The sequence below is a fragment of the Tripterygium wilfordii genome, chromosome 13 (assembly GCF_013401445.1).
Source record: "Tripterygium wilfordii isolate XIE 37 chromosome 13, ASM1340144v1, whole genome shotgun sequence".
NCBI classification, from domain to species: domain Eukaryota; kingdom Viridiplantae; phylum Streptophyta; class Magnoliopsida; order Celastrales; family Celastraceae; genus Tripterygium; species Tripterygium wilfordii.
In genome coordinates, this window is record NC_052244.1 from 9,904,593 (window position 1) to 9,929,590 (window position 24,998).

The 24,998-nt window shown below is 38.0% G+C and overlaps 2 protein-coding genes across 2 annotated transcripts; both read left to right on the top strand.

The window, feature by feature from the left end:
* Positions 1 to 311: 311 nt before the first annotated feature.
* Positions 312 to 1,313, top strand: LOC120012539. The gene is made up of 2 exons (XM_038863985.1): positions 312 to 438; positions 745 to 1,313. The coding sequence occupies exons 1-2, from the start codon at positions 312 to 314 to the stop codon at positions 1,311 to 1,313; spliced, it is 696 nt and encodes a 231-aa protein (XP_038719913.1).
* A 10,528-nt stretch (positions 1,314 to 11,841) lies between these two features.
* On the top strand, positions 11,842 to 13,748 carry LOC120012131. Its single transcript, XM_038863415.1, has 2 exons — positions 11,842 to 12,352; positions 12,966 to 13,748. The coding sequence occupies exons 1-2, from the start codon at positions 12,220 to 12,222 to the stop codon at positions 13,487 to 13,489; spliced, it is 657 nt and encodes a 218-aa protein (XP_038719343.1). The 5' UTR covers positions 11,842 to 12,219; the 3' UTR covers positions 13,490 to 13,748.
* Positions 13,749 to 24,998: the final 11,250 nt, after the last annotated feature.

Genomic DNA, 24,998 nt, shown 5'->3' on the forward strand with positions numbered 1-24,998 from the left:
TGACGATAAAATTCGAATATAGAAAATCTGGGAGAACAAAAGAGGGAAAGAAGACACAAGATTTAACAAGGTTTGACACAATTGACCTACATCTTTAGGCAAAAAAAAAACCAAGAGTTTCACTAAGATGAAGAAGATTTACAAAAGAGATGAGTTTTTGAGGTTTGTCCTTTGTGAGGCTCATTTCACAGTAGTAGAAAAGGCGGATTCGCCATGCACGAAGTCTGCTATATATATAACTTGGAGCGATCAAGAACTGATCAACCAGGGAGACGCATACACATATAGTAATTACTTCAGCGTAGCTAGACATGTCGAGAGAAAATAATGTAACAGATTTTGAGGTTGGCAAGGAAGTTGAGATCGACAAAAATCAACTCGTACCGGGTCAGCATATCTATGTTTACAGGTCTATACCCTTAACCTACACTCATCATGGTACGTACTCTGTCATCTACGTACTCTGTCATCTCTACTTGTAGATTTTCCCTTAGATCTTTTGTACGTGCCTTTTGGTTGATTTTCCGACAAGTTTAGGCTTTATGTTCATGTATGTCTACGGGCATGAGGTAACTCCACTTTTCGGATTAGTGTTGAAATCAACTCAAATGGTAGTTTAGGATTTATTTAATTCTCTCTTGTTACTACGTCTTCAATATTTACATTAGCAATTCCAGATGAAGTATTCCTTTTAATAAAATCCTGTTTTCAACTATATATACATGGTATATGTATATGTATCAGGAATATACGTGGGCAAAGATTCAAAGAAGAGTCACGTTCAATTCGTGATCCACTTCGTCGGCGATCTACAAAATGGCTCATTTAGTATCTCTGTCTCATCAATTAACTATGGCTCATCAAGTAGCTCGCAGGCGTGCGAAGACTGCAACTACCGGAGGAATATCGATAGTGGAGTTTTGAGGACCTGCCTGAAGTGCTTCATTGACGGTTCATTGGGAGAAACAAAGTTGTATCTGTACCAATATGGTGTTTCTACTACAGACAAGCGCGCTTGTTTTGCAGGGACTTGCAGCTGTAAAGAAGCGAAGTCACCCAAGGAAATTGTGAAGAATGCCTATAAAAAGCTACAGGACCCAAAACCTAGGAAATACAACCTTCTTACAAATAATTGTGAAACGTTCGCGACAGAATGCTCCACTGAAAATGGAGAGAGTGGACAGGCGGATAAAGTGATAAGAACTGCTGTTGTTACTACTGGTATTGCAGGAGTACTAGCCGCTGCAGGTTACGCTCTCTATAGTAACTACTCGAAGAAGAAGGAAGAAGAAGAAGAAGAGAGGAAAAAATAATCAACAACTAAATACTAATGCAATGCAGAGCATCTTTGTGTCTTCCTGTAATATTTGAAGAATAAAGTCTCTCTGCTTGAAAGTTCTAAACTATTACATATATATGTTGTATGAGAGTGTGGGGTTTGGAATTATTATTCGCCAATATATATATATAGATGTTGTGTAATACATCAAGTGTTGAATAAATGCTAGCTATGTATGCTGGGTTTTAGTAGAAAATTAGACATGTGCATTGTTTTTGCAAAAGGAATTATTGTAGCCTAATGTATGCCAAATCTTTACACCCATACCCTTTCAATGTGAGTGTGTGTCTACATGTGTGTCAATTATTCTAAAATTTGAGTAATTTATTCTAAAAATAAAATAACTATATTTTATCATTTTTTAAAATTATTTTGAGGGGATACTACTTAACTTCTAAAAATATTACCCTAAAAAAAAAATACTTTTGACTTAGAATAACAAAAAATAATAAAAACTAAAATTATTGCATTCTTTATGGTGCACATGGGTCAAAGCCTTTGTCGATCCCAAATTCCCAATCCAAATAAAATCCGTTCACGCTCGCCTGCTTCGGCGAGCCCATGACGATGCACATTCATTTTGTTTTATCCATTATACTAAATACTATACATTTTTAAAATTTTCAAAATTATCAAAATAAAATTGGTGCATTTTGCGTAGGTCTTCCCCGCAATCCTCAAAGTACATGCATGAATTTTGATGATGTATAGAGAAGCAACAAAATTACGTACATCTAAAACGCTACTGCTTTAATATAATAATTGACACTGTATTGTATTATAATATTATATATAATGTGATAACTGTAAGCGAGAGATCCGGAGTTCAAGTCTCATTGATGTTCCTATTATTACAATTTGCGAGATGGATCCTTCCTCAGTCCAGCGTGTACCTCGATCCAGGTCTCAATTGATCCATGGGGATTGTAAGTCTTTGATGTGATTCGAGATTTATCAGTGATTTGTGCTGTAGGCAGAAAAAGTAATCACATGGAAAATTCTCTCCAATTTTGAGCAATAAAGATTTAAACAAAAAAAGGCGAATCTTTTCCTCCAAGACTTAATTTAGTGGAAGCATTGTCCATGCATGAATTCGCTATTGGTCGACATGAAGAATAATTAAAGTGATGAACCTGGTCGGTGCTGTCATGAGAGTTTTTATATTGGGATACAAATAATACACGCACACACTTTAATGAATTGTAAGGTGTTTGCTTGCTCTCTTCTGTGCTATGCATGGGAGCAACCGCTTCTGACACTCAGAGTTTTACTGAGCGTGACAAAATATATTGGACATCTTCTACGCTAGGTAGAGATAAAATGATCGTTCTCGTAATGCAAACTTAGATGAAATAAACATGAATATATTTTTTATTGATTGGCCTCTCTTTTTCTAGCTCACACGATACATGTCTCTATACATAGTATCAAACATTACAAACTAGACTACTCAGATGTCAACTTCATCCTCAATTAGACGGTAAGGATTAAGGATAGAGTTGATCTGTCAAGGTTGTTCCAACGTCAGAGCTATACTTGACTTGATGATCCATGGGATAACAGAGAGCTTCATCTTATCTTCAAGAGCTAAGGATCACTATAGGTGTGACCACCAAGCTCTGTTTGTTGCTTGAATGCCGTGATTTGTTATCAAACAATGATAGAGTTTGTTCCAAGTTTGAGTTATGACATGCACCTTGCTTGCATGGAGATGCCCCTTGGCATGAGAGAGTTTTACTTGGATCAGACCTTTTACTCAGAATGTTTGACCTGACCATGTGTGTATTAGCTTCCGTATCTCTTCTAACAACCTTATCACTTGTCTTCACCCATTGTTTGTAGCTTAGGACAATTTGTCATGTCGTTCACTTGTGGGTTATTATCCTCCCATAAACTATGGCGAGGTTCGAGGCATGCATAGTTTGGGTCGAAAGTAAGCGAGGGATGTCTTTGACATCGATTTGGTAAAAATGTCTACAACTTGGTCAGTGGTCGAAACATGCTAAGTAATCAGTTGGCCAAGAGCTACTCACTCACATACAAAGTGATAGTCCAGCATAATGTTCTTTGTTCAGCCATGAAAAACAGGGTTGATAGTCATGCATAGGGCGCTTAGATTGTCACAGAGTAATAAGATCGGAGGAGTAGCTACAGTAACTGTTAGATTCATGCAGTTCTTCGATGTTTCTTCCTCGCCTCTCCTCTGTTTGCTTGATCTTCAGAAGCTTCCCAAACTTCACTTCACGATTGCCTTCTTTTTGCCCAAAAGTGCTATTGGGCTTATTTTATTAGGTCTCATTGTTCATGAGCTAGTTTTTACTTTGTTTATTGTTTTGGGCTTCATTGTTTCTAAGCCCAATAGCAGCCCAATGCTATTTTATTTATCCTTTGTTTTTATTTCCATTGAAAGGTCACATTTGAGTCAATAGTTGTTTCTTTCAAACAGGATACTAAGCTTACTTATGGAAAACTCAGCCATAACTCTTTTACTTTTGAACTTTGAATATTATGACTTTCTTCTTTACTACTTCTTCTTCTCTTCTTTACTATGCAACTATTTGATACTACTTCTGCAAGTTACAAATTCCGAGTTACACATAAGCATATATCATTTTACATTAGTAACACTAAGATCTTTCATGAGGAAAGTAAGCCAAGTGAGTTCAGCAGTAGCATGTGCCATTGCTCGATACTCAACTTCAGTGCTTTTATGAGCAACTGTTTTTCTATATTTTTGCACATCACGAGATCAGATTCTAGCCAAGATATGTACAATATCTAGTTGTTGATCATTGTGCTACAGGAAACCATGCCCAATCTGCTTTAAAAAAACATAAAGATCAAGTGTAGTGTTCAAGGTAAAATGTAAGCTTAGATGAACTATGCCTTTTACAAAGCGAAGAATCCGTTAGCCTTTAATTTGGCCTTAAATACCTTAGAATACGCATACTCTTTCCCAAGAACGGTTAGTCAAGTTATATGGAAATGTGCGGGATAAGAAACAACAAATAACAAACGAAATTAACGAGAAAACCTAACTGTCAAAAAAATCTTAAGTCTATCAAGCGACAAACCTTTAAAACAATCCTTTATGTGAACAAAGATTACAAAGGTTTTATCCAACCTGAAAAACACCTTAATACATCAATAGTTCAACGTATGTTTCACTAAATACAGCAAGTCCGTTAGCTGCACGTGCTTTGGCAGCTACCAAAGTCTTCAGCTTGAGAAGACGTTGTTTGATATCCCACCAACAAGTGACCCATTCCACCAAGAGTTGTATCATGCCGACATTCTTCTCCAACTAGATTGCACAAGCAAGAAAGAAACTTTTGAAGCAACAAGAATTGAGATATGATTTTAGCAAAAGCTTCGATTATCTTCACAGCACGTCTTGAGAAAATAGATAGGTCTTGACATGTGTTCTTGATAATTCCAAGATAGTAGTTCTACTAAATCAAAACAAAGAACTTGGGAGATGTTTGTTCAATCTAAAATTTAAATTTTAAATTTATCTGCTAGGGTTCTATCACATCCCAAATTCTATACAAAGTTTATCTAAACACATGCAACACTTAACTAGAGTCCTAACATAATAAAACAATCATACAAAAGATAAAACACTTAGAACCACGTCACTACTGAGTTCACATATGAACGTCATTTTTGGATCTGATTTAGAATCGCGTTTGCAATAGCCTACATCAGGTTACACTGCGTAGCAGTCACAGTGTAAGCTACCCTAGCATACATCCCTACACAGAAAATAGATAAATCAAGAATATATTAGCTCATTCAGTCTAACCAATCACACCATCATTCACCAGCAGGGTTAAAAACCCAACAATGCCCATTTTGAGCCAATCACATACATATTGGGTGTGCGTGGACTAAAGTTCAGGTGCCATTATCGTGTAGTGCTCTCAGTTCCATGGACATAGCTTGTTTCCAACCAACATGAGAGAGGGCAGATCGAAGTGATTGTGGTTTTCTTGGGATAGTATTAGTTGTAGTATTCAAGGCATACTTGGGGTTGGTTTGACTATGCCATCTCTTGCACGAGTTATCATTGGGTGATGAGATTGTGATGAGATTGTTGGTGGTAAACCTCCTGGTATGCTACTTTCCTGCAAAATAGAATGATCATGACGAACAGCATTAGTAGCACAATAGTTTATGTATGACCTCCTGGTATGCTACTTTCCTGGTATGCTACTTTCAACCATACCTGATTGCTGAGGTGTATAGGGGCATGATAGTTGATGTATGACACCCAGTGATCTAAAACTTAGGGATGTCAGTAAAAAACATCTCAGTTATCCTAGTAGTGGATGTGTCACTCTCTGGTTCAATCACTAGGTTTTGTGGGCCCTTAGGGATGTCAGTAAAAAACATCTCAGTTATCCCAATAGTGGATGTGTCACTCTCTGGTTCAATCACTAGGTTTTGTGGGTCCCTACACTTACATGAAGGGACAAGATCCACTACTGGGATAACTTATATGCTTTTTACTGGGATCCCTAACATTTTTGGATCTAAAATGTGATCCTAGTTTATTGTTAACAAATTCACCACCGCCATTAGAGTGAAAGATCTTGACTGTAGCATCCTATTTTTTCTCTCTACCATACCATTTTGCTGAGGTGTTTTTGGGGCAGAGAACTCATGCTTGATTCCCTGCTTCTTTCAAAACTCATCATACTTGACATTTTCAAATTCAGTGCCATGATCATATCTTATTCTGCACAAATGATATCCATCATCTAATTTGTCAATTTTGAGTAGTGGATACAGATCTGTAAAAATTTCAAAACTCTATGATTTTTTACTTATAAATCTTACCCACGACTATCTTGAAAAATCATCAATTACAATCAAAATATACTTCTTACCTACAATGCTCTCAATTCTTGTGGGTCTCATGAGATCCATGTGAAGTAATTCAAATAGTCTTGTAGTGCCAATAGTAGTAATCTTTTTACGAGAAGATATAGTTGGTTTACCCAGTTGATATGGACCACACTTACCTTGAGTTTTACCAATCTTTGGTAACACTTTTACCAACTCAGACCTAGCCAGCTTTTGCAAATCATGATAGTTTAGATGCCCAATCTCTCATGCCACAACCTGTCAAAGGAGGTTAATCTAGTAGAATTGCTTATGATATTTTCATCAAACGGAATAGTGTAACAGTTATCACTCGACCTCTTTCCCTGTAAAACACAATGATTATTTTTATCAAAGACACGATGATACCTTCTGGTGAAATGAGCTGTGTAACAGTTATCGTAGATCTGGCTTTCTAACCCAAAGTTTTCCTGTCTGTTTTGGGATCGACAGAGATTCCTTGGTTGGTTTGTCAATATGCTTATGAGAAAATTTAGATAACACATGAAACCAGTTATGAGAAATCCCTTCATGCACATTCAACTTCTTGAATTGATTGTCCATAAATGCATTATGTAGCCCATGCAGTTTAAAACAGTTGGGTCGAATATGTCTCTTAATTCCATAAAAATGACAACTAGGACAAACCTTTCGTGAAAATTTTGATGCCTAGCTAGTCTGTATGCAAAAGGTTGTGTTGAATGACCAAACCTAAAATGGGATTCGTGTATGTTGGAATGCAAAAATTCCTCACCTTTTGTCTTTGTCTTTGATTGAGACATGTTGATCATCCTTCTCTCTTCTTGCTTATGAGTTCTGACCATTGGAAGAACAAAGTTTAGAGATTTTGAATTCGATCCAGATTCTCCAGATTTTGAGATATATCCAATTCCAGTGGTAAGATTGGATGCTCTCTGAAAATCAACAATATCCTACAATTATTGAGTACCTGTCACAAATTTATTAGAATTTGAGCATACCTTCTTGAGCATAGCTTCTCTCTATGCTTCTGCTTGATTGATGTAGGCTACATCACGGGCCATTTCATATTGAAATCGAGATTCAAGATCTGCAATATCTTTCTTGAGTTATTTAATCTTGTATTTTCCCTCATTCAGTTCTCTTAACAAACGTTCAATTCCTCTTTAAGCACTTATCTTTTTTCTTTTGTTGTCTTTGTACACTCATTGAACAACTGATTGCATGCATTTTGAAGTTCACTAACTTCATTTTTAGATTCACTCTCATCTTTACAAGAGTCTGACAGGCAGTCATTTATAGTGACTGGAAAAGCTACAACTTTTATGTTATCCTTATCCAGTGATTCTAAATCATATTCTCCCTCTGATTCATCATTCCATGTTAACTTTAACGCCTTTGGATTTTTCTTCTGGAATATGCCATATGGCCAAACCCATGACATTGGAAACATTGAGAAGATTTCGAATCCTTTCCTTTCTTTTCAACCTTCTTCTTGTCAATTGAGGAAGTTCCCTTATCCATTGACTCACCTGTCTTTCTGTTTTTTAAATTTTTTTTGAAGTTTTTGGTTAGTAATAAATGTTCATCATACGAAGGATCTTCCATGGAATTCAAAGCAATACCTTTATTTTTTACTTTCTTAGGAAAGTTTACTTCATAAGTTTTTAGGGATCCTACAAGTTTTTCCACCAGCATTTCAACGATATTCTTACTTTCCTCAATGGCAACCACCTTCATTTGAAGTCGTTTTGGAAGAGATCTCAGAATCTTTCTGACCACTTTGGCTGGAGAGATGATTTATCCCAAATTATGCGATGAGTTTACAACATCACTAAGTTTAGCATAAAACTTAACAAAGGTTTCTTCCTCCTCCATTCTGAGATTTTCAAACGTTGTTGTGAGTTGTTGCAATTTGGCTCATTTGACAATTGAAGTTCCCCCATGAGTTACAGCCAAAATATCCCATATAGTCTTTGCAAGTTCATAGTGAGATATTATTCTAAACTCATCAATAGATACAACACTGAGCAAAGCATTCATTGCTTTGTTGTTCCATCCTGCAATTGCATAGTCATCTTTAGTCCATTCATTCACTGATAGGTTTGGTAATCTCCTCACCATCTTTGTCTTTGGTGGTTGGATTTGTGTACCCATGTACCACTGACATCCATCCAGACCCTTTCATCGATTGACTTTAAGTATGCTATTATATGTGCCTTCTAGTAGGAATAATTTATGCCATTGAATTTTAGAATTCATTGTGGATTGTCCATGGTTAATAACCTACTCCGATACCACTTGAAAGACTTGCATGCTTATGTAATCAGATCATCAACAATTTATGGAACAATTACAAAATTAACACATTGACTCGATGTGGGTTTGTGCATTTTTGGGCTCTTGTCTGCCCTTTTGGTTTGCTGTTGTCATGGTTTGTTCTTTTCTTTCTTGGTGCTTGTTCCCTTGTTCTTTTTGTCCATGGGTTAGGTTTGGTCCCCCCATTGTGAGCCACAGGAGAAGGGCTCTTCTCCTCCTCCTTATGATATAAAATTTCTGGTTTCTTTAAAAAAAAACTTAACAAATATAACACCACAATTTTACAAGAAAAACTCAGATAACACCACAATTTTACAAGAAAAACTCAGAAGGGAAAAATGTCGAGTCTATTAAGCGACTAACTTTGAAGCAATCCACTATAATGAATTTAAGATTACAAACGAATTAATTAACCTCGATTAATACCATTAATACATTTAAACTCAGCGTATGCTTCAGCTCTGCATGAATCCTCCAATGCTAAAGTTGCTTTCGAATCCACCAAAGGCTTCTTGCTTGTGTAGACCTTCAATTGGATTTCCCCAACATAAACCAGTTTAGTACCTCAAACTCTTCATTGCTACGATCTCCACCAATGTTTATCCTTTTGCAATGTCTATGTATTTGTTATATGCTTTCACTTACATACAAATCCCTCAACCTCATTTCAAACAGTAAAATAAAAAGACTCGAAACTCTGAATTGTAGTCCGTTGGCCTTTTGTTTCGATTACCTTACCCGAGTCCCCCAAAGCTTTTTATATTGGAGATTTTGTATGAGATATGTCATATTTCTTCCATTCCAATCTGCTCAAAATCAGACTTAACAACTTTAAGATATATTGTTTATCCACCGATGTTGTTAAGTCATGGATTTAAGATAGAAGATGTGTTTATATAAGAAACCAAGAGTTTGTTGTAATGTAGCAACCCTATCTTCTCTCGGAAATAACAGATTCTCACTTTTATCCATTGGATAACTTAAGTTTGCGTTTAACAGATACGAATACCTTTTACCCAACAGCGGATAAGATTAGCTTGAGGTCTCAACATGGGGTAACCTATTTTGTGGTTACGGTAACGTTCTCTGCACAAAAATAGCATATATATTTTATATTCATAACTTACTTCAAGTTTAATTCGCTGCAAGACAGATCCATGTCCTAACTAATCATGCATTTGTCAAACACATATAGTCATTAGGATTCTCAATCCTACAATACACAAAGGACCAGCCGATTCTATAAGCTTAGATAGCATCAAATGCTTGTAATTGTAGGGACCTCCATTTGCGTTTGCTTCAAGCAGTCAAGATCAAACGACTGGCATCTTTTGGTGTTATCCTTTAATGTTGTTTTATTCCTTTTTTTGAACCACCAATGCAAAAGGAGAAAATTCTTTGGCAAGCTATGTGAAGAAACAAAAACATCCAAGTACAATCAAAGAAAAGCGTCCTAATCCATTATACTTTAATTTGTTTTGTGTTGATCCGTCACAATTTCATATATATACATTTATTTATGTTCAGTGAATTGCTTTGCACTTCTAATTAGCTTCTTTTGAAAATCTTCACCATAGGGCATTGAATTGGCTCCGATGCCCTTAATTTTAAGGGTAGAATCCTGCCCAAGGAACAAAAAAAAAAGGTAGTTAAAAACACTTATATAAAGAAGCAACAAATTGACGTCTAAAAAGCTACTGTTTTAATAATTTCAAAAGAAGAAAAACTTTTGGATTACGTACGGTCAATATTATATTCTAATGTATTTTAACACGAGAAAAAAAATAATTTGTATTGCACTGTTATAGAGACAAAGACGAGAATCATATGCTCCAAGACAATTCCATTAATTAAGTGCATGCATTGATGCGCTATGGATATCGGCATGAATAATAAAGATGCTCGGTGCTGTCCTTTAGAATTTAAATCTGTGGTATCAATAAAAAGCTAGGATATATTTGACAGTGGGACTCTAACTCGTATTGTATAAGCAACCCCTCCTCTGTGATGGGGTATTCATCCTTCCAATAATAGATTGAAAAATGATAACCTAAGACATGTATGTAAAAGAACTTTCTCGTGTTGCATGCGCAACCGCTTTTTGGGATGGATTTTTTACATGAGCAAGTCTTAGAAGGTTAAATCTTAATATACGCTCAACCCATCAAGGAGCCAAAAATCTAATAACAATAAAAAGGTTTAAGAGGCTCAAAAGGCTAGATTCTTGAATTTTATTCAACCAAGAGAGACTTGTGTCAATTACGCCAGTAATTGTTTTTGGTCAATTAGCAAGTTCACTTTACAAAAGTTTCCTTTTCTAGACCCATAAAACCCAAGAACAAGAAGAAACAAGCCATTGCAGTCAATGGCGTATAAACCAAGAAAGAGGGTAAGGTTACAAAAGGGAACGACAAATACTTCCATTGCAACAAAAAGGGCACAGGAAGAGTGACTTCCCAAAGCTTTTAGCCAAGAAGTAGACTGCAGGTAAGGCTCTATTCATTGAGACTTGCTTAGTGATTGATTCTACTGTTTGCTGAATTGTAGGCGCTGAAGCCACTATTCATATTTGCTATTTTTTATAGCGGGGTTCTAGGAGACCAAGGATCTCAGTGAAGGAGAGGTCACTTCGGGGTGAGCTTTAGGAGTCGGAATTAGAGCTATTAGAGTAAGAATAGTTACTCTATATTTTGGATCTAATATAATTTTAATTTTGAATGATTGTCTTTATGTTCCAGAAACGAAACGAAATTTAATTTCACTTGCATGTTTAATTTCTAAGGGATGATTTATCTTTTAATTTCGTCCATATAACATGGAATTAACTAAAGAATCATACGAGAGCAACAGCGAACACAAAAGAATAAGGGCTTTGTCTCACTTGTTAACCTGGATGTCTATGTTCTTCAAATCCATGATAATTCGATCGAAATTATTAAGGTGGTGTTGCGTTGACATACTTGTGTCCATCTTGAGGGTATACAACCGTTGCTTCAGATACAACCGATTCGTGAGAGACTTCGTCATATACAAGCTTTCTAGCTTGTTCCATGACCCCTTGGCTGTTTCTTTTTGTCTGCAACCTCCCCGAAGACCACATCCGCAAGAGATAATTGAATCATACTATGCGCCTTGAATTTTACAAGAGACATTGAACTGTCACTCCTATACCAATTCTTGTGAATTTGACGATAAAATTCGAATATAGAAGATCTGCGGGAACAAAAGAGAGAATGAAGACACAAGATTTAATGAGGTTTGGCAATTGGCCTATGTCTTCAGGCGAAGAACAACCAAGAGTTCCACTAAGAAGAAGAAGATTCACAAAAGAGATGTGCTCTTGAGGTTTGTCCTTTGTGAGGCTCTTTTTTTTTTAGAAAAAGCTTACCCCGGAATTTTATTAATCAAGGAAGAGAAAAAACCTCATTTCCATGGCTTACAAGAAATGAGGGGGGGCATGAACCTGACCTCGACAACAAGAAGAAAAACACATGCAACAAAAGCACAATCATCCACACAACAACGAGCAGAAAACCCACAAGAAGCCTAATTTGTGAGGCTTATTTCACTTTGAAGTAGTAGAAAAGGCGGATTCGCCATGCACGAAGTCTGCTATATATATAACTTGGAGCGATCAATAATGATCAACCAGGGAGACGCATACACATATACTATTTAATTCAGCGTAGCTGCACATGTCGAAAGCAAGAGATTTTCTTAATGAGGTGGGGGGAATCTTTCGCAACCACGTTGAGATCGACAAAAATCAACTTGTACCGGGTCAGCATATATATGTTGATAGGGCTGGAGGCGTCTACACTCATCATGGTACGTACTCTCTCATCTCTACTGGTAGATCTTCTCTTAGTCCCCAAAAACTGGCGGAATGCTCTCGAAACCAATTCACTTGAGTGAGACAGAGGAGAGTGGAATTTCGTGTGATCTTTCTACGTGCCTTTTGGTTGTTTTTCCGAAAAGTTCAGATGAAGCATTCTTGATGTGGATCAGCTCGCTAATGCCTATATGGAGAAGTTTGAGCGCAAGGGCTTGATGTGACGAGTTGGTCACGTGGTGTTCTGTATTTGTTAACTTTATTAATTAAGTTTATTTAATTTGATACTTCCTTTGTTAAGAACGAGTTTTACCTTACGTATGCTTGTTTCCTTTATGGTATTATTAGGGTTCAGCTTCTAGTATTTAAGGATTGTAAGTCTGTTACATGAACTTGGTAATTGATTTGATAATATTAAGGGACTAGCCGTCTCTCTTTTCCAACTCTTGGTATTCGTTTGAATCAACAAGGTTGAAACCTTGCAATCTGATATTCGTGCGAATCAACAGGTTCAAGTAGAAACTTCTTTTCACTACTTTGCCCTGCATCAATTCTTTTCAACAAAATCCTGTTTTCAACTATATATATATGTATATGTATATGTATCAGGAATATACGTGGGCAGAGATTCAAACAAGAGTCACGTTCAATACGTGATCCACTTCCTCAGCACCCCAAAAAATGGCTCATCAACTAACTCGCAGAGGTGCGAAGATTGTAAATACGGGAAGAACGCCAATGGTGGAGTTGTGAGGACCTGCCTGAATTGCTTCATGAGCTGTCCACTGGGAGGAACAAAGTTGTATCTATACCAATATGATGTTTCTTTGATAGACAAGCACATGGGTGTTCCAGGGAGTTGCAGCTCTGCACCGGCGAAGCCACTCGAAGAAATTGTGAAGACTGCCTATGAAAAGCTAAACCAGGCAAAACCTAGAGAATACAACCTTTTAACATATAATTGTGAAACGTTCGCGACAGAATGTTCCACTGGCAAAGGAGAGAGTGGACAGGTGGTGGATAATGCTACAAGAATGGTTATTCCTCCTACTAGTTTTGTAGGAGCTGGAATAGCCGTTGGCTACACTGTCTATAAGACTATAACCACTGCTCAAAGATGGAAGAAGAAGTAAGAGAGAAAAAAATTCAACAAACTAATGCAATGCTGAGCATCTCTGTGTCTTCCTGTAATATTCAATCATAGTCTACGTGGTTGAAAGTTCTAAACTATTACATTACATGTGTGTGTGTATATATATATATTCTATGAGAGTGAGGTTTGGAATTATTATACGCCAATATATATATGTTTGTATATATATGTTGTGTAATACATCAAGTGTTGAATAAATGATTACATGCTAGCTATGTGTGCTGGGTTTTAGTAGGAAATTAGACACGTGCATTGCTTTGGCAAAAGGAATTATTGTAGCCTAATGTATGCCTAATCTTTACACCTATACTTTCAATGTGAGTGTGTGTCAATTATTCTAAAATTTGCGCAATTTATTCTAAAAATAAACGGCCAAATGTGATGAACATCCCCCGTCATTTTTACATACATCCACTCGTTTTGTATTTGTAGGAATCAGACCCCATGTGCTTTGATTTCATGTCATGATTGGTCCCTCCATCATTTCCATCATTTGACTAACGATGATGGTAATACAGGGTCATTTTAAGTTAATAAAATTTAAAAAATCCAAAAAAAAAAATACTATTTACTCAAATCTCTCAAAATTACATTTGCTTTCCCTCTCACCTCAATTTCTCTTATGCACGTACACTAGCAGAACCTGAAGAGATCCTGAATGCAAATTGGGCATGAATTGCAAATTGGGCATGAATCAAGAAAGGCTTCACAGGAGTAAGGTTATCTAGAGTTCGGTTTTGGAGGAGCAGAAAAGAAAATGCTGGGCATAGTCATGAACCTCACGGCGTTGTCTAGTTGGGTCTTGGTTGTTTTCTAGTCTAAGCGAATTTCATTTAAAGTAGGAAATGCTCTACCTTAACAACAGGAGAGATGACTGTAGTATGAAATTCTTATATTTTAGCCTTTTTAGACATGCTTTTTCAGACAATCCTGATTTTCAGAACCTAATCCCTAGATTTCAGCTCAAATAATATCTGATTACATGTAAAATGAAGAAACATTAGTGTAAAAATCCTCCTGCTTCTACTTATGTGTCCAGTGGTTATTAGATGAGCATTTTCATTGGCCGGCCCCAAGCTGCCACGTGTAATCAGGTTACTAGAGGTCACTTTGTCAACCCAATCTTTTTATCCAATCATAGAGTTGACATACTTTCAACCAAAAGTTATTGCATGCGTTTCTTCTCCACAAAACCTTTGACAGACACAAGCCCTTTTTTCTTTCTGTAAAAAGGTGATTTTCATTACATTTCTCATTACAAGTATACAACTTATATAGCAGCACAAATGCTATTGTTACACAGACAGAATAAATTGCAATTACAGCAAATCCCTAAGTTATGGCTTGATTTCAGTGGATGAGTTGTTTTATCTAATTATAATATGCATTTACAACAAATATACAGCAAATCATAAATTGATGCTAAGTTATGGCTTGATTTTAGCCAATGAATTATTCTCTCTAACATCCACCCTCAAACTTGACGGTCCTTGACGGACAAGTTTGTGAGCAAGGAGAGCATGGGGCGGTGCTTGTGAAGTGGTTTTGTAAGAAGATCAGCTGGCTGATCAACCGATGGTATAAAGCAAACACAATGACTACCAAGAGCCACTTTTTCACAAACAAAGTGATAATCGAGTTCAATATGCTTAGTGCGGGATGAAAGACTAGATGGGAGGCCATGTATGTTGCACTAAGGTTATCACAATGCAGTATAATAGGAAATTGGATTCGAGCACCCAATTCATGAAGTAAGAAGGTTAACCACGTGGTCTCGGCACTGGCATAAGAAAGAGACCGGTATTCAGATTCGGTGCTAGAATGAGCAATGGTAGGCTGCTTTTGGGAACACCAAGAGATCAAGTTATTGTCAAGATAACAAAGATAGCTAGAGGTAGAACGATGACAATCAGGGCAACCAGCCCATTCAGCATCCGAATAGGCAGCAAGATGAGTAGGTTGACGTTGTCATTGGAAAAACAAGCCATGAGCAAGAGTGCCTTTGATATAGCAAAGAATGCGTTTAGCAGTAATTAGATATGGTTTGCGTGGCTGACTCATGAACTGAGAGATAGAATTGACTGCAAAAGCAATGTCAGGGCGAGTGATTATCAAATATTAGAGGGAGCCAACAATTTCTAGAAATTCTGTGGGATTGGCAAGAGAGTCTCCTTCGGTGGCAGTTAGGATGGCCTTGGTAGGCATTGGTGTGCTAACTGGTTGACTGAATAGCATATCATGCTTCACCAGTAAATCATGAGCATACTTGAGTTGACCTATGTGAAGTCCATCATTGTGATAGAAGATCTGTAAACCAAGAAAATAATGCAGAGGACCAAGGTCCTTAATATCAAAACCATGGCCTAATGCATCAGTAAATCCTTGGAGAAGCTGATTATCACTGTCTGTAACCACAATGTCATCGACATATAACAAAAAATAAATAGTGTGCATCTCATGACGAAAAATAAATAGTGAAGAGTCTGCCAAACTTTGAACAAAACCAACCGACAATAAGAACGAGGTCATGCGATGAAACCAAGCACGTGGAGCTTGCTTGAGACCATAAAGTGCCTTGTTGAGTTTGCATACATGAGAGGGCCAAGAGGGATCAATGAACCCTGGTGATTGAGTCATATATACATCCTCCTTGAGATAACCATGAAGAAATGCATTCTTGACATCTAATTGACAAAGGGACTAGCCTCTAGACACAGCAAGACAAAGCACAATACGAATAGTGGCAGGTTTAATCATAGGACTAAAGGTTTCTTCGTAATCAATACCTTGTTGTTGATGAAATCCTTTAGCCACAAGACAGGCTTTATGTCGTTCAACTGTGCCATCCGGATTATGCTTCACTCGAAACACCCATTTGCATCCAACTGTATTTTGAGATGGGGAGGAAGGAACCAGGGTCCAAGTGTTATTTTTCAACAGAGCATTCATTTCACCGGCCATGGCAGCACACCACACCTCCTACTTGGATGCCTCAGTGTAACAAGTAGGTTCAGTATTGTCAAGAGCATAAGGGGTGCACGAGGGAGAGGGTACTTTACTGTGCCATCAGTACGAACCTTTTGTTGAACAATACCATCTCGAAGAGGTGTGGTCATTGGGTGAATGGGTAAAGCAGAAGCTGGAATTTCTGGAGGATCGCCGACGATAGGAGACGTCGATGGTGTATCCGCTACTGATGGTTCGACAACAGACTGGGCAGGCGTTTCTGGTGCAGATGCAGGTCAGTGTTGGTTACTGTAAGTCACGACTGGAGTAGAGTCCGGCGAAGCAGGGAAGGGAAGTTCGAGGTTGACTGTGTGCGTGGAAGATGGATGTTGATCAGATTATAGACTGAGGCTAGTGGGCTGTGAATTTGGGCCACTGTTCGAAACTGAATCTGAAAGTGGACTAGACAAAAGTGTGAATTCCAGCGGATCAGTTACTTGGACCTGTAAATTTTTGTAAGGAAAAGATGTTTCTTTAAAAATAACATGCCTTGAGATATAAACACGACCGGTGGTTGGATTTAGACAACGGTAACCCTTATGTTGAGGACTGTATCCTAGAAACACACTCTATACTATGACTCGAGAGTTTGTTAGAGACATAAGCACCAAGATGAGGAAAACATGAACAACCAAATACTCGAATAAACGAATAGGAAGGCGGGACTACCATAAAGATGGGTGTGGGGAGTATCCCAATTGAGTATAGGTGTAGGAAGAAGATTGATAAGATAAACTGATGCTAAGATGGCTTCAACCCAAAGAGTGTGGGGCGCACTAGAAGTGAGAAGAAGAGTACGGGCCATAGTGGCAATGTGACAGTGTTTACGCTCGGCAAGGTCATTTTGTTGAGGGGTATGAGGACAAGAAAATCTTTGGTGAATTCCCTAAGATTTACAAGAGTGTGAAAAAGTATTATTGACATATTACTTGGATTTACCCCATGCGTTGCAAAATTAAGTTCTTACCCATTTTCGAACTTTGGTTGCCATGATTCAAAATCATTTTCAAACAACAATCAAAATTCTTCAGTAAAGAGAATGTAGTACTTGAATCCACTAATAGAGAGAGTAGATGATGCCCATACATCACTATGAACAATATAAAATGGAAAAGTCGTATCTTTATTAGAAGTAAAAGACAGTTCTTGAGATTTGCTTAGTGCACAATCTCGACAAAAATTATGAAAAGATAACTTTGAGCCAATAGAAGAACCTAAATGAGACAAAACATCAGACGATGGGTGACCAAGACGATTGTGCCAAATGGAAGAGTGAATAAAGGTAAGAGCTTGAGGAGTGGTAGAGACGCTAGACAAATGGAGTGGATATAAGCCATCTTTACAGGGGCCCTGAAATAAGAGACGACCAGAACGTAAGCATAGATTTGATAACAATCAGGAGCAAAAATGAAAATAAGTTGATTGTCCTTTGTGAAACGAGCAATAGATAGAATATTTTTACGAATAGACGGAATACAAAAAACATTTTGTAAGAAGAAGTGGGAAGATCCTAAAGACAATGAAAGGTTACCAGTATGGGAGATGGGCATTGAGTCCCTATTACCCATAAAAACATTGTGAGGACCACCATATAAGTGAGGATTATTCACAGGCATGGCAGTCATGTGATGGGTAGCTCCTGTATCCGGGTACCAAGTTGGATCGGTAGCAAAATGGGCTCTAGCAAACTGCATGACAGTGGATGGGCCAGTAAACCGGTGAGGGCATTGATTCAACCTATGTTGACTTGTGTGACAATTAGAACACCAAACTGGAGCTGGGCCAAGAAGCCCATTTGATGGTGGGGGACAGGCTGCCCAAGAGGTAGGGGTGTATGATCCAAATGGATTATAGGGCTGGTGTTGCGCAAACTACTGTTGTCGGTATCCGATTGATTGCGGCTGGAAATTGTGACCACGTTTAGGGCGATAATCTCATCGACCAGCAGAGTTGGAAGTCCGACTGAATTGAAGACGATTCTCTTGATGGGATGCTATTGAAGAGTGTTGTAGCTAAACCATTGTTAAAGGGACGAGATTGCTGGACATCAAAAGAAAGGATACGAGCGCAAAGCTCGGTGAAATCGGGAAAAGTTGAATGTTGGGTTAGAGCCCTCAAGAGCATAAGGTATTCGGGTCCAAGGCCATGAAAGGTTGCAAGTAACAAATCATCATTGAAAACAGGCTTGAAGATAGCTGCCAAAGAATCTGCAATTGATTTGGCATGACGGAGATAGTCGTCAATTGATTGAGAACCTTTTTAAAGTTCGAGGAACTGCAGCTTGAGACTAGAGGCGCTGGCAGCTGAACGCTGCAAGGAGTGGCCGGCGAGACAGTCCTATATTGCTTTGGAAGTGTCAAAGCGAATAGTAAGTTGGGCAACACTTTCAGTCAGAGAGGTGGTGAGGAGACTAACAATTTGTTGATCAATCATGAACCATTTGTCGTGCTCGGGATTGGGAATTGATGTAGCCTGTTGAGTTTCAACGGCAGCGATCATGGTGGTGGTAGATAGTTCAGGGACGGATCCATCAACATAGCCCCAAAGTTTGGCACCGTGAAGATAGGGCTTTATTTGGAAAAGCCAAGTGAGGTAATTGGTTTCGGTAAGCTTAGTGAATTGAGCAGTGTTTTAGGAGGGGGCAGTTGTGAGAGAGGTGGTAGCCATGGCAAAAATAAAGGAAAGACACATGAAGAACAGAAGAGACAGATAAGAATCCTAGACCTGCTCCGATACAATATAAAAAGGTGATTTTCATTACATTTCTCATTACAAGTATACAACTTATATAGCAGTACAAATGCTATTGTTACACAGAGAGTATAAATTGCAATTACAGCAAATCCCTAAGTTATGGCTTGATTTCAGCCAATGAGTTGTTCTATCTAATAATATGCATTTACAACAAATATACAACAAATCATAAATTGATGATAAGTTATGGCTTGATTTTAGCCAATGAATTATTCTCTCTAAACACTTTCCCCCTGCCTCTTCGTTTCCTCACTTTTCACTTTTAGATTTCTTCTCCTGCATCCTGCCCTTGTTTCTCCCATGGTGAACCTACCAGCCATCTATCATCCAGTCTTGGATATCAAGTAAGAAAATCATTTTCAAAGAAACTATACCTGTCAATGCTCATCATTTCTTGCAGATGCCAATCACTATTTTCGGCCTTGAATGCTTTGGCCTATCCCTTTCTTTCCCTAACTTCTTTCCTGAATCTCAAACTTTTGGGGCTTGTTTGACACAACGTATAGGTATATGATGTCAAAGGAGATGGATAACCAATGTATAAGGAATCTACTTACTTTTTTACGACGAGAATCTATAGGCCGTATAATTTTTGAGTACTTGGATTGTCCCACTCTTTTCAAGTACCTTGACAGGTAACTTGGTTTAAATGTGAAGAGTCGAACTCAAATTCCCCATTCGTAAACAACCCGGTCAAGTAGCATGGTCTAAATGTGTGGAGTAGAACCCGAATCCCCTATTTATAAACAACCCGGTTGCAATTGAATATTAAGAGAACTAACTAAATGACTCTAAACTATCAATTCACAAGCTAAAATATTATTTAGGTGGATAACATAACCTTATGTATCTACCAGTTTGTGTATGCATGGCTCTATATATCAAACCTTGTTTATAGCAACATATAGGTTGCGCTTGTTAAGTTGGATAGTAGGGTTATTGGACTCATCTCATGAACTAAAAAAGTCCAATTCCATGTTAGCTGCATTTCAACTGTAGGATAAACTTAATTCCTCGGTTTACTCTTTTTTTCTGATGAGAAACTATGAGCCTTTGACTTAAGTAAATCCTGGATACTTAGATCACCCCACTCTTTCCATGTACCTAATAAGTCATATGGTGTTAATGTGGAGAGTTGAACTTGGGACAGGAAAAATCTATCCCCGCCAACTTGGCCACCCCTAAGTGGTTCCTTAAATTTACTTATAGTCCAATTTCAATTACAAAACTCCCACCTTTAAAGGTGGAGCTAAAAGGTATTATTGTTGTTACATTAGATTCTTGATGTTCGACAATTTGTTTGATTTGATAATTCTCTTGTTCTCTCTCCTAAATTCATTAAATTTCCATTTCATAATTTTTCCCAGTTTATTTTTTTTCTTATTGTTTACTTAGAGAAAACTTTTATGAGCTATATATCTTGGGGTATAGCGCAACGGAATACACACATGACAACCACCTCAAACAATAATAAATCGACAAACCCAACCGGGAGTAAAATGTCAAACCATCACAAGCAATAATCAACATGCAAGAAAGTAAGACCAACTAAGAGAGCAAAGAAACACACCGAGATTTACGTGGCTATGTTATACCAAGTCTACGTCAACGGGGTTGTGTGAGTACTCCACTAAATGAACAAACCCAAGCCTCTTGGACAACCTCCAAGCTTGCTTTGGTCAAGCTTTGATTACAACTCTCAAGAATCCCACAAGAAATCTCACTCTTGTTCTCTCGATATTGATCCCTCAAAACTCTCACCACACACTCTATTTTTCTCTCTCTAGAAAACCCTAGAAAATTTTCCAAAACAAATTGGCATGAAACTACTCTTAAGAAACCTAACTGCGACGATTCCTCCGGACACCTACTAAAGCTGTCTAGACAAAAGGCTCTCTGGAGTAATTTTGCTCTAACTGTCCAGACACCTCAGAATGATGTCCAGACACCACCTGTCCAAATCTACAATTCTACACCTTGATAAGTTTTTTAATCCAAAAAAAAAGCCGACAAACAGAATATTCCCATAAAATAGTCAAACAACAATAAGCAGCAGCATCAAACCTCTCCATCTAGATACCAATTCCACCATCCACAACCACCTCGAAGGGCAAATCTAATCAACAAGAAGTAACTTGGAGCAACTCCAAGCAATGCTCAAACTTGCTTCCAGTGACCACTTTGGTCAACATGTCTGCAGGGTTATCATTTGTGTGCACCTTCACCAAGGTAGTACCGCCATCTTCAATGACATCACGCATAAAATGATACTGGACATCAATACGCTTGGTGCGACGATACTGCACCTGATTTTTAGTCAAGTGAATCGCATTTTGACTATCACAATGTAGCTTGATTTTGTCCAGCTCAAAACCAAAATCCTCTAGCAAACCCCAAGCTACAAAGCCTACTTCACAGCCTCTGCAATTTCCATATACTCAGCCTCCATAGTACGGGTAAATGATACTTTTAGTCCCTCATAGATGACCTGTGTAACAACTCAGTCCCTCTCGTTCCAAACGTAATAAATAGGTCATTAGTCTTTGTAAATTGTAACTCGGTCAGATTTTTGAGAAATCCGATCAGTCAATTTACTGACCTGTCACAAAAAAGTCAAACCTAACCGTTTTTAACTGAAATTGCCCAAGTGGAATTAATGTGAATTGCCCAACTAGCAGACCAACCAACATGTTGGTTATATCTTTCAAAAGTGTGACTAAATAGTCATTGACAAATAAACAGTGTATCAAAACAGTCACTTGTAATTAATATTAGCAGCATTCCATAAATACTAAATTAATAAGTCAGTTAAAACATTCATCCACCAACAGAGTGTACAGGCATAAATACGTAAAATCTCACAAAAACAGCTTAGTAGTTCTGACTAACAGACTCAAAATCATCAAGACACAATTTCAAGCATCCCTCGAACCACGATTGGTTGATTCTTGTGTTTTTTTGAGCATGGATGCGTATCTTGAACCCGAGGTTGCAGCTCTCAAGGTATTAGTAGTTGTGGATCTTCTCACTGCCATCTTTGACCTAACTGGAGTAGTTGTTCCAACAGTATGAATTCTTCTAGCAAAGGCAGAGCTGCCACCTTTAGTAGTAACAGCAGAGGCAGATGTTCCAACTCCTGCATTATTCTATAAGGCAATAAATGGTTTGTGACTGCATTATAGTTTATAGTTGATAGATTTAAGACATTACATTTACATCATACTACCCTACTTGATTCTATTGTCTGCCACAAGTCCTTCTATTATGCCCTTCATTTCCACATTTTGTACACTTTAGCTTTGGATACCTCCTTCGCAGCTTGCTTTTTGTCTTTGGCTCATCATGCTCTAGTCTTCGTTTTTTCTTTGGTCTCCCAATCACAACCTTGGCTAGGGTTTTCGAAGTCGAAATACTTACATGTATTGGTTGTATCGATCGATCAGTGTTCTTCAACCTTTGCTCAACTTCAAAATCGATGGATCCAGAGTTTCAAGAATGAGTGTTTAGGGTTAGGTTATGTTAGAGTCTGAACATTTAACCTAAAAAAATTTATGGCAAATTTTAGTCTCCCGCCCCAATCTCTTACCAGCTCTACTCCACGTCATATAACCGTCAGGTAACGTTACACGTCACCACATTTTAATGGTTTTTGTTAGGTCAACGAGACAGGTCAGCAAATTTACTAACCGGATTTCTCAAAAATCTGACCGAGTTATAGTCTACAAAGACCAATGACCTATTTGTTACGTTTGGAACACGAGGGACTGAGTTGTTACATAGGTCATCTGCGAGGGACTAAAAGTATCATTTACCCTCCATAGTACAAAGGGCAACCGTAACCTGTAACAATTACCTCGAACTAATTGGAGCACCATAAACCTGAAATACATAACCAGTAGTCGACCTCCTTCTACCTAGATCACCAACATAATCAAAGTCAACAAACCCTTTTACTTGACTTGTATCTCCACCAAAAACCAAACCTCTCTCCAAGCTTCCCTTCAAGAATCTTAGAATCCACTTCACAGATTTTTAGTGCATCTTCCCTGAATTTTACCTGTACCATCGGCTTACCCTACTAACTACTTGTGAAATGTTTGTATGTGTACACACCATAGCATACCTCAAACTATCTACTACACTAGCATAGAGAACACGTGACATATGCTCTTTTTTCTCAGTTGTAGTGGGAGATAATTTCCCAGAGATTCGGACTTCAAGCACATGCTAGGTCTGGTAATTGGTTAGCTCAGCTTAGTTGCTTCTTTTAGGGCCTCACACTTAATTTTTGTTATACAAGTAGACTATTCAAATATCAGATTACTTACTACTCAATTCACTATGGATACTGTTGTGAATAATATCAACTCGATTCAATGTAACAAATAATGCGAAAATAGAATAGAAAATAATGGCAAACACACATAAGACACAAGTTTAATGAAGGTCGACAAACTGCATACTTCTTGGACAAAGACAATAAAAGTTTCACTAATATGAACGAAGGTTACACAGAATTCCATTGAGAAAAGATTTGTATATCAAGAACTGCCCAAAATCTCACTTGGAAAAACAAACAACTATCTCACACTCTTCCCAACCAAAGCAGATCAACAAAATCCCAAAGATGCCAAAGGGTTGCTGCAAAGAAGAAAAATATGTCTAAGTTTTGTTCTTTTTTTCTAGGGTTTTCAACATATGGTATTTATACTATACATGGAGTTTCAGTTTACTAACGCCCTAAAAAAACATAAATAAAATTCATGAGGCCCGTCGCTTCCTAGAGGAAGGGTCCAAACCTTCTTTGGGGAAGGGCAATCTACTCATTAGCAAATTCTTTTTTCACCAATTTTTTCAACAATCTCCACCTTGGTGACAAATGAACCAAAGAAATCCTAACCAACAAAATTCCGCCTGTTTTAGAAGAGAACATGACCAAAAAACAAAAATACAAACACAAAAGCGAGAGAGCTAAACCCCAATACCAACTACCAAAGTAACCCCTCCAACCACGTGAACACTATCCAATAGTTGCCTTCTCCACAAAACCTTCCATTCTCTAGAGACGAAAATCAATCATGTCCAAGACTTCTTTGGACTTTCCAATCTATACAAGAACCTCACCTATAGTCATAACATTCTGTTAACTAGTCTCACTTGCCTTGACTTCCCTTGAATATGGCGCCCCCACATTCACCGCCTTATCAAGTGGCTCCGAAACTATGCTTCCCATCAAAGAACCATTCACCTATATTCTCTAAAAACTCTCAGCCACCAACTGAAGTTGAGTACACAGTGACACTCCAACCATTTCTCTCATAGGAAGCTCCACCTACTTCTGAGAGTTTGAACGTGTCCTCCAAAACTTCACAAGCTTACGAGACCTTGTGGCACCAAATGCACCACCTAAAACACCTTTAGTACCAACCGCACAACCTTGAAGAATATAAAGACCATCATTCTTCTTCCTAGTCATCATATGCACTAATCCCCTACTAACCTCCAAAACTCCACCTTCAGCGAAGACATGCAGCCAATGGAATCATGACAACTCAAAGATACAAGGTTCTTCTTTAAAGCTGGAAGACACCATCAAAAGTTCAAAGAGCTCCACCATGCAACCTGATCCGAACTGAGCCTTTTCCAAAAAATCCTCCAAGGCTTATTGTTGTCCAACAAGATTGTAGCACCTTTGACTCACTCATACGTAGTGCACAACTTCTTATGAG

Excerpts from the sequence above, each read along its gene's own strand:
- LOC120012539 (XM_038863985.1), top strand. The coding sequence starts at position 312 with ATGTCGAGAGAAAATAATGTAACAGATTTTGAGGTTGGCAAGGAAGTT. Across the intron at positions 439-744 it reads CTTAACCTACACTCATCATG|GAATATACGTGGGCAAAGAT; the intron begins GTACGTACTCTG and ends TATATGTATCAG.
- LOC120012131 (XM_038863415.1), top strand. The coding sequence starts at position 12,220 with ATGTCGAAAGCAAGAGATTTTCTTAATGAGGTGGGGGGAATCTTTCGC. Across the intron at positions 12,353-12,965 it reads AGGCGTCTACACTCATCATG|GAATATACGTGGGCAGAGAT; the intron begins GTACGTACTCTC and ends TATATGTATCAG.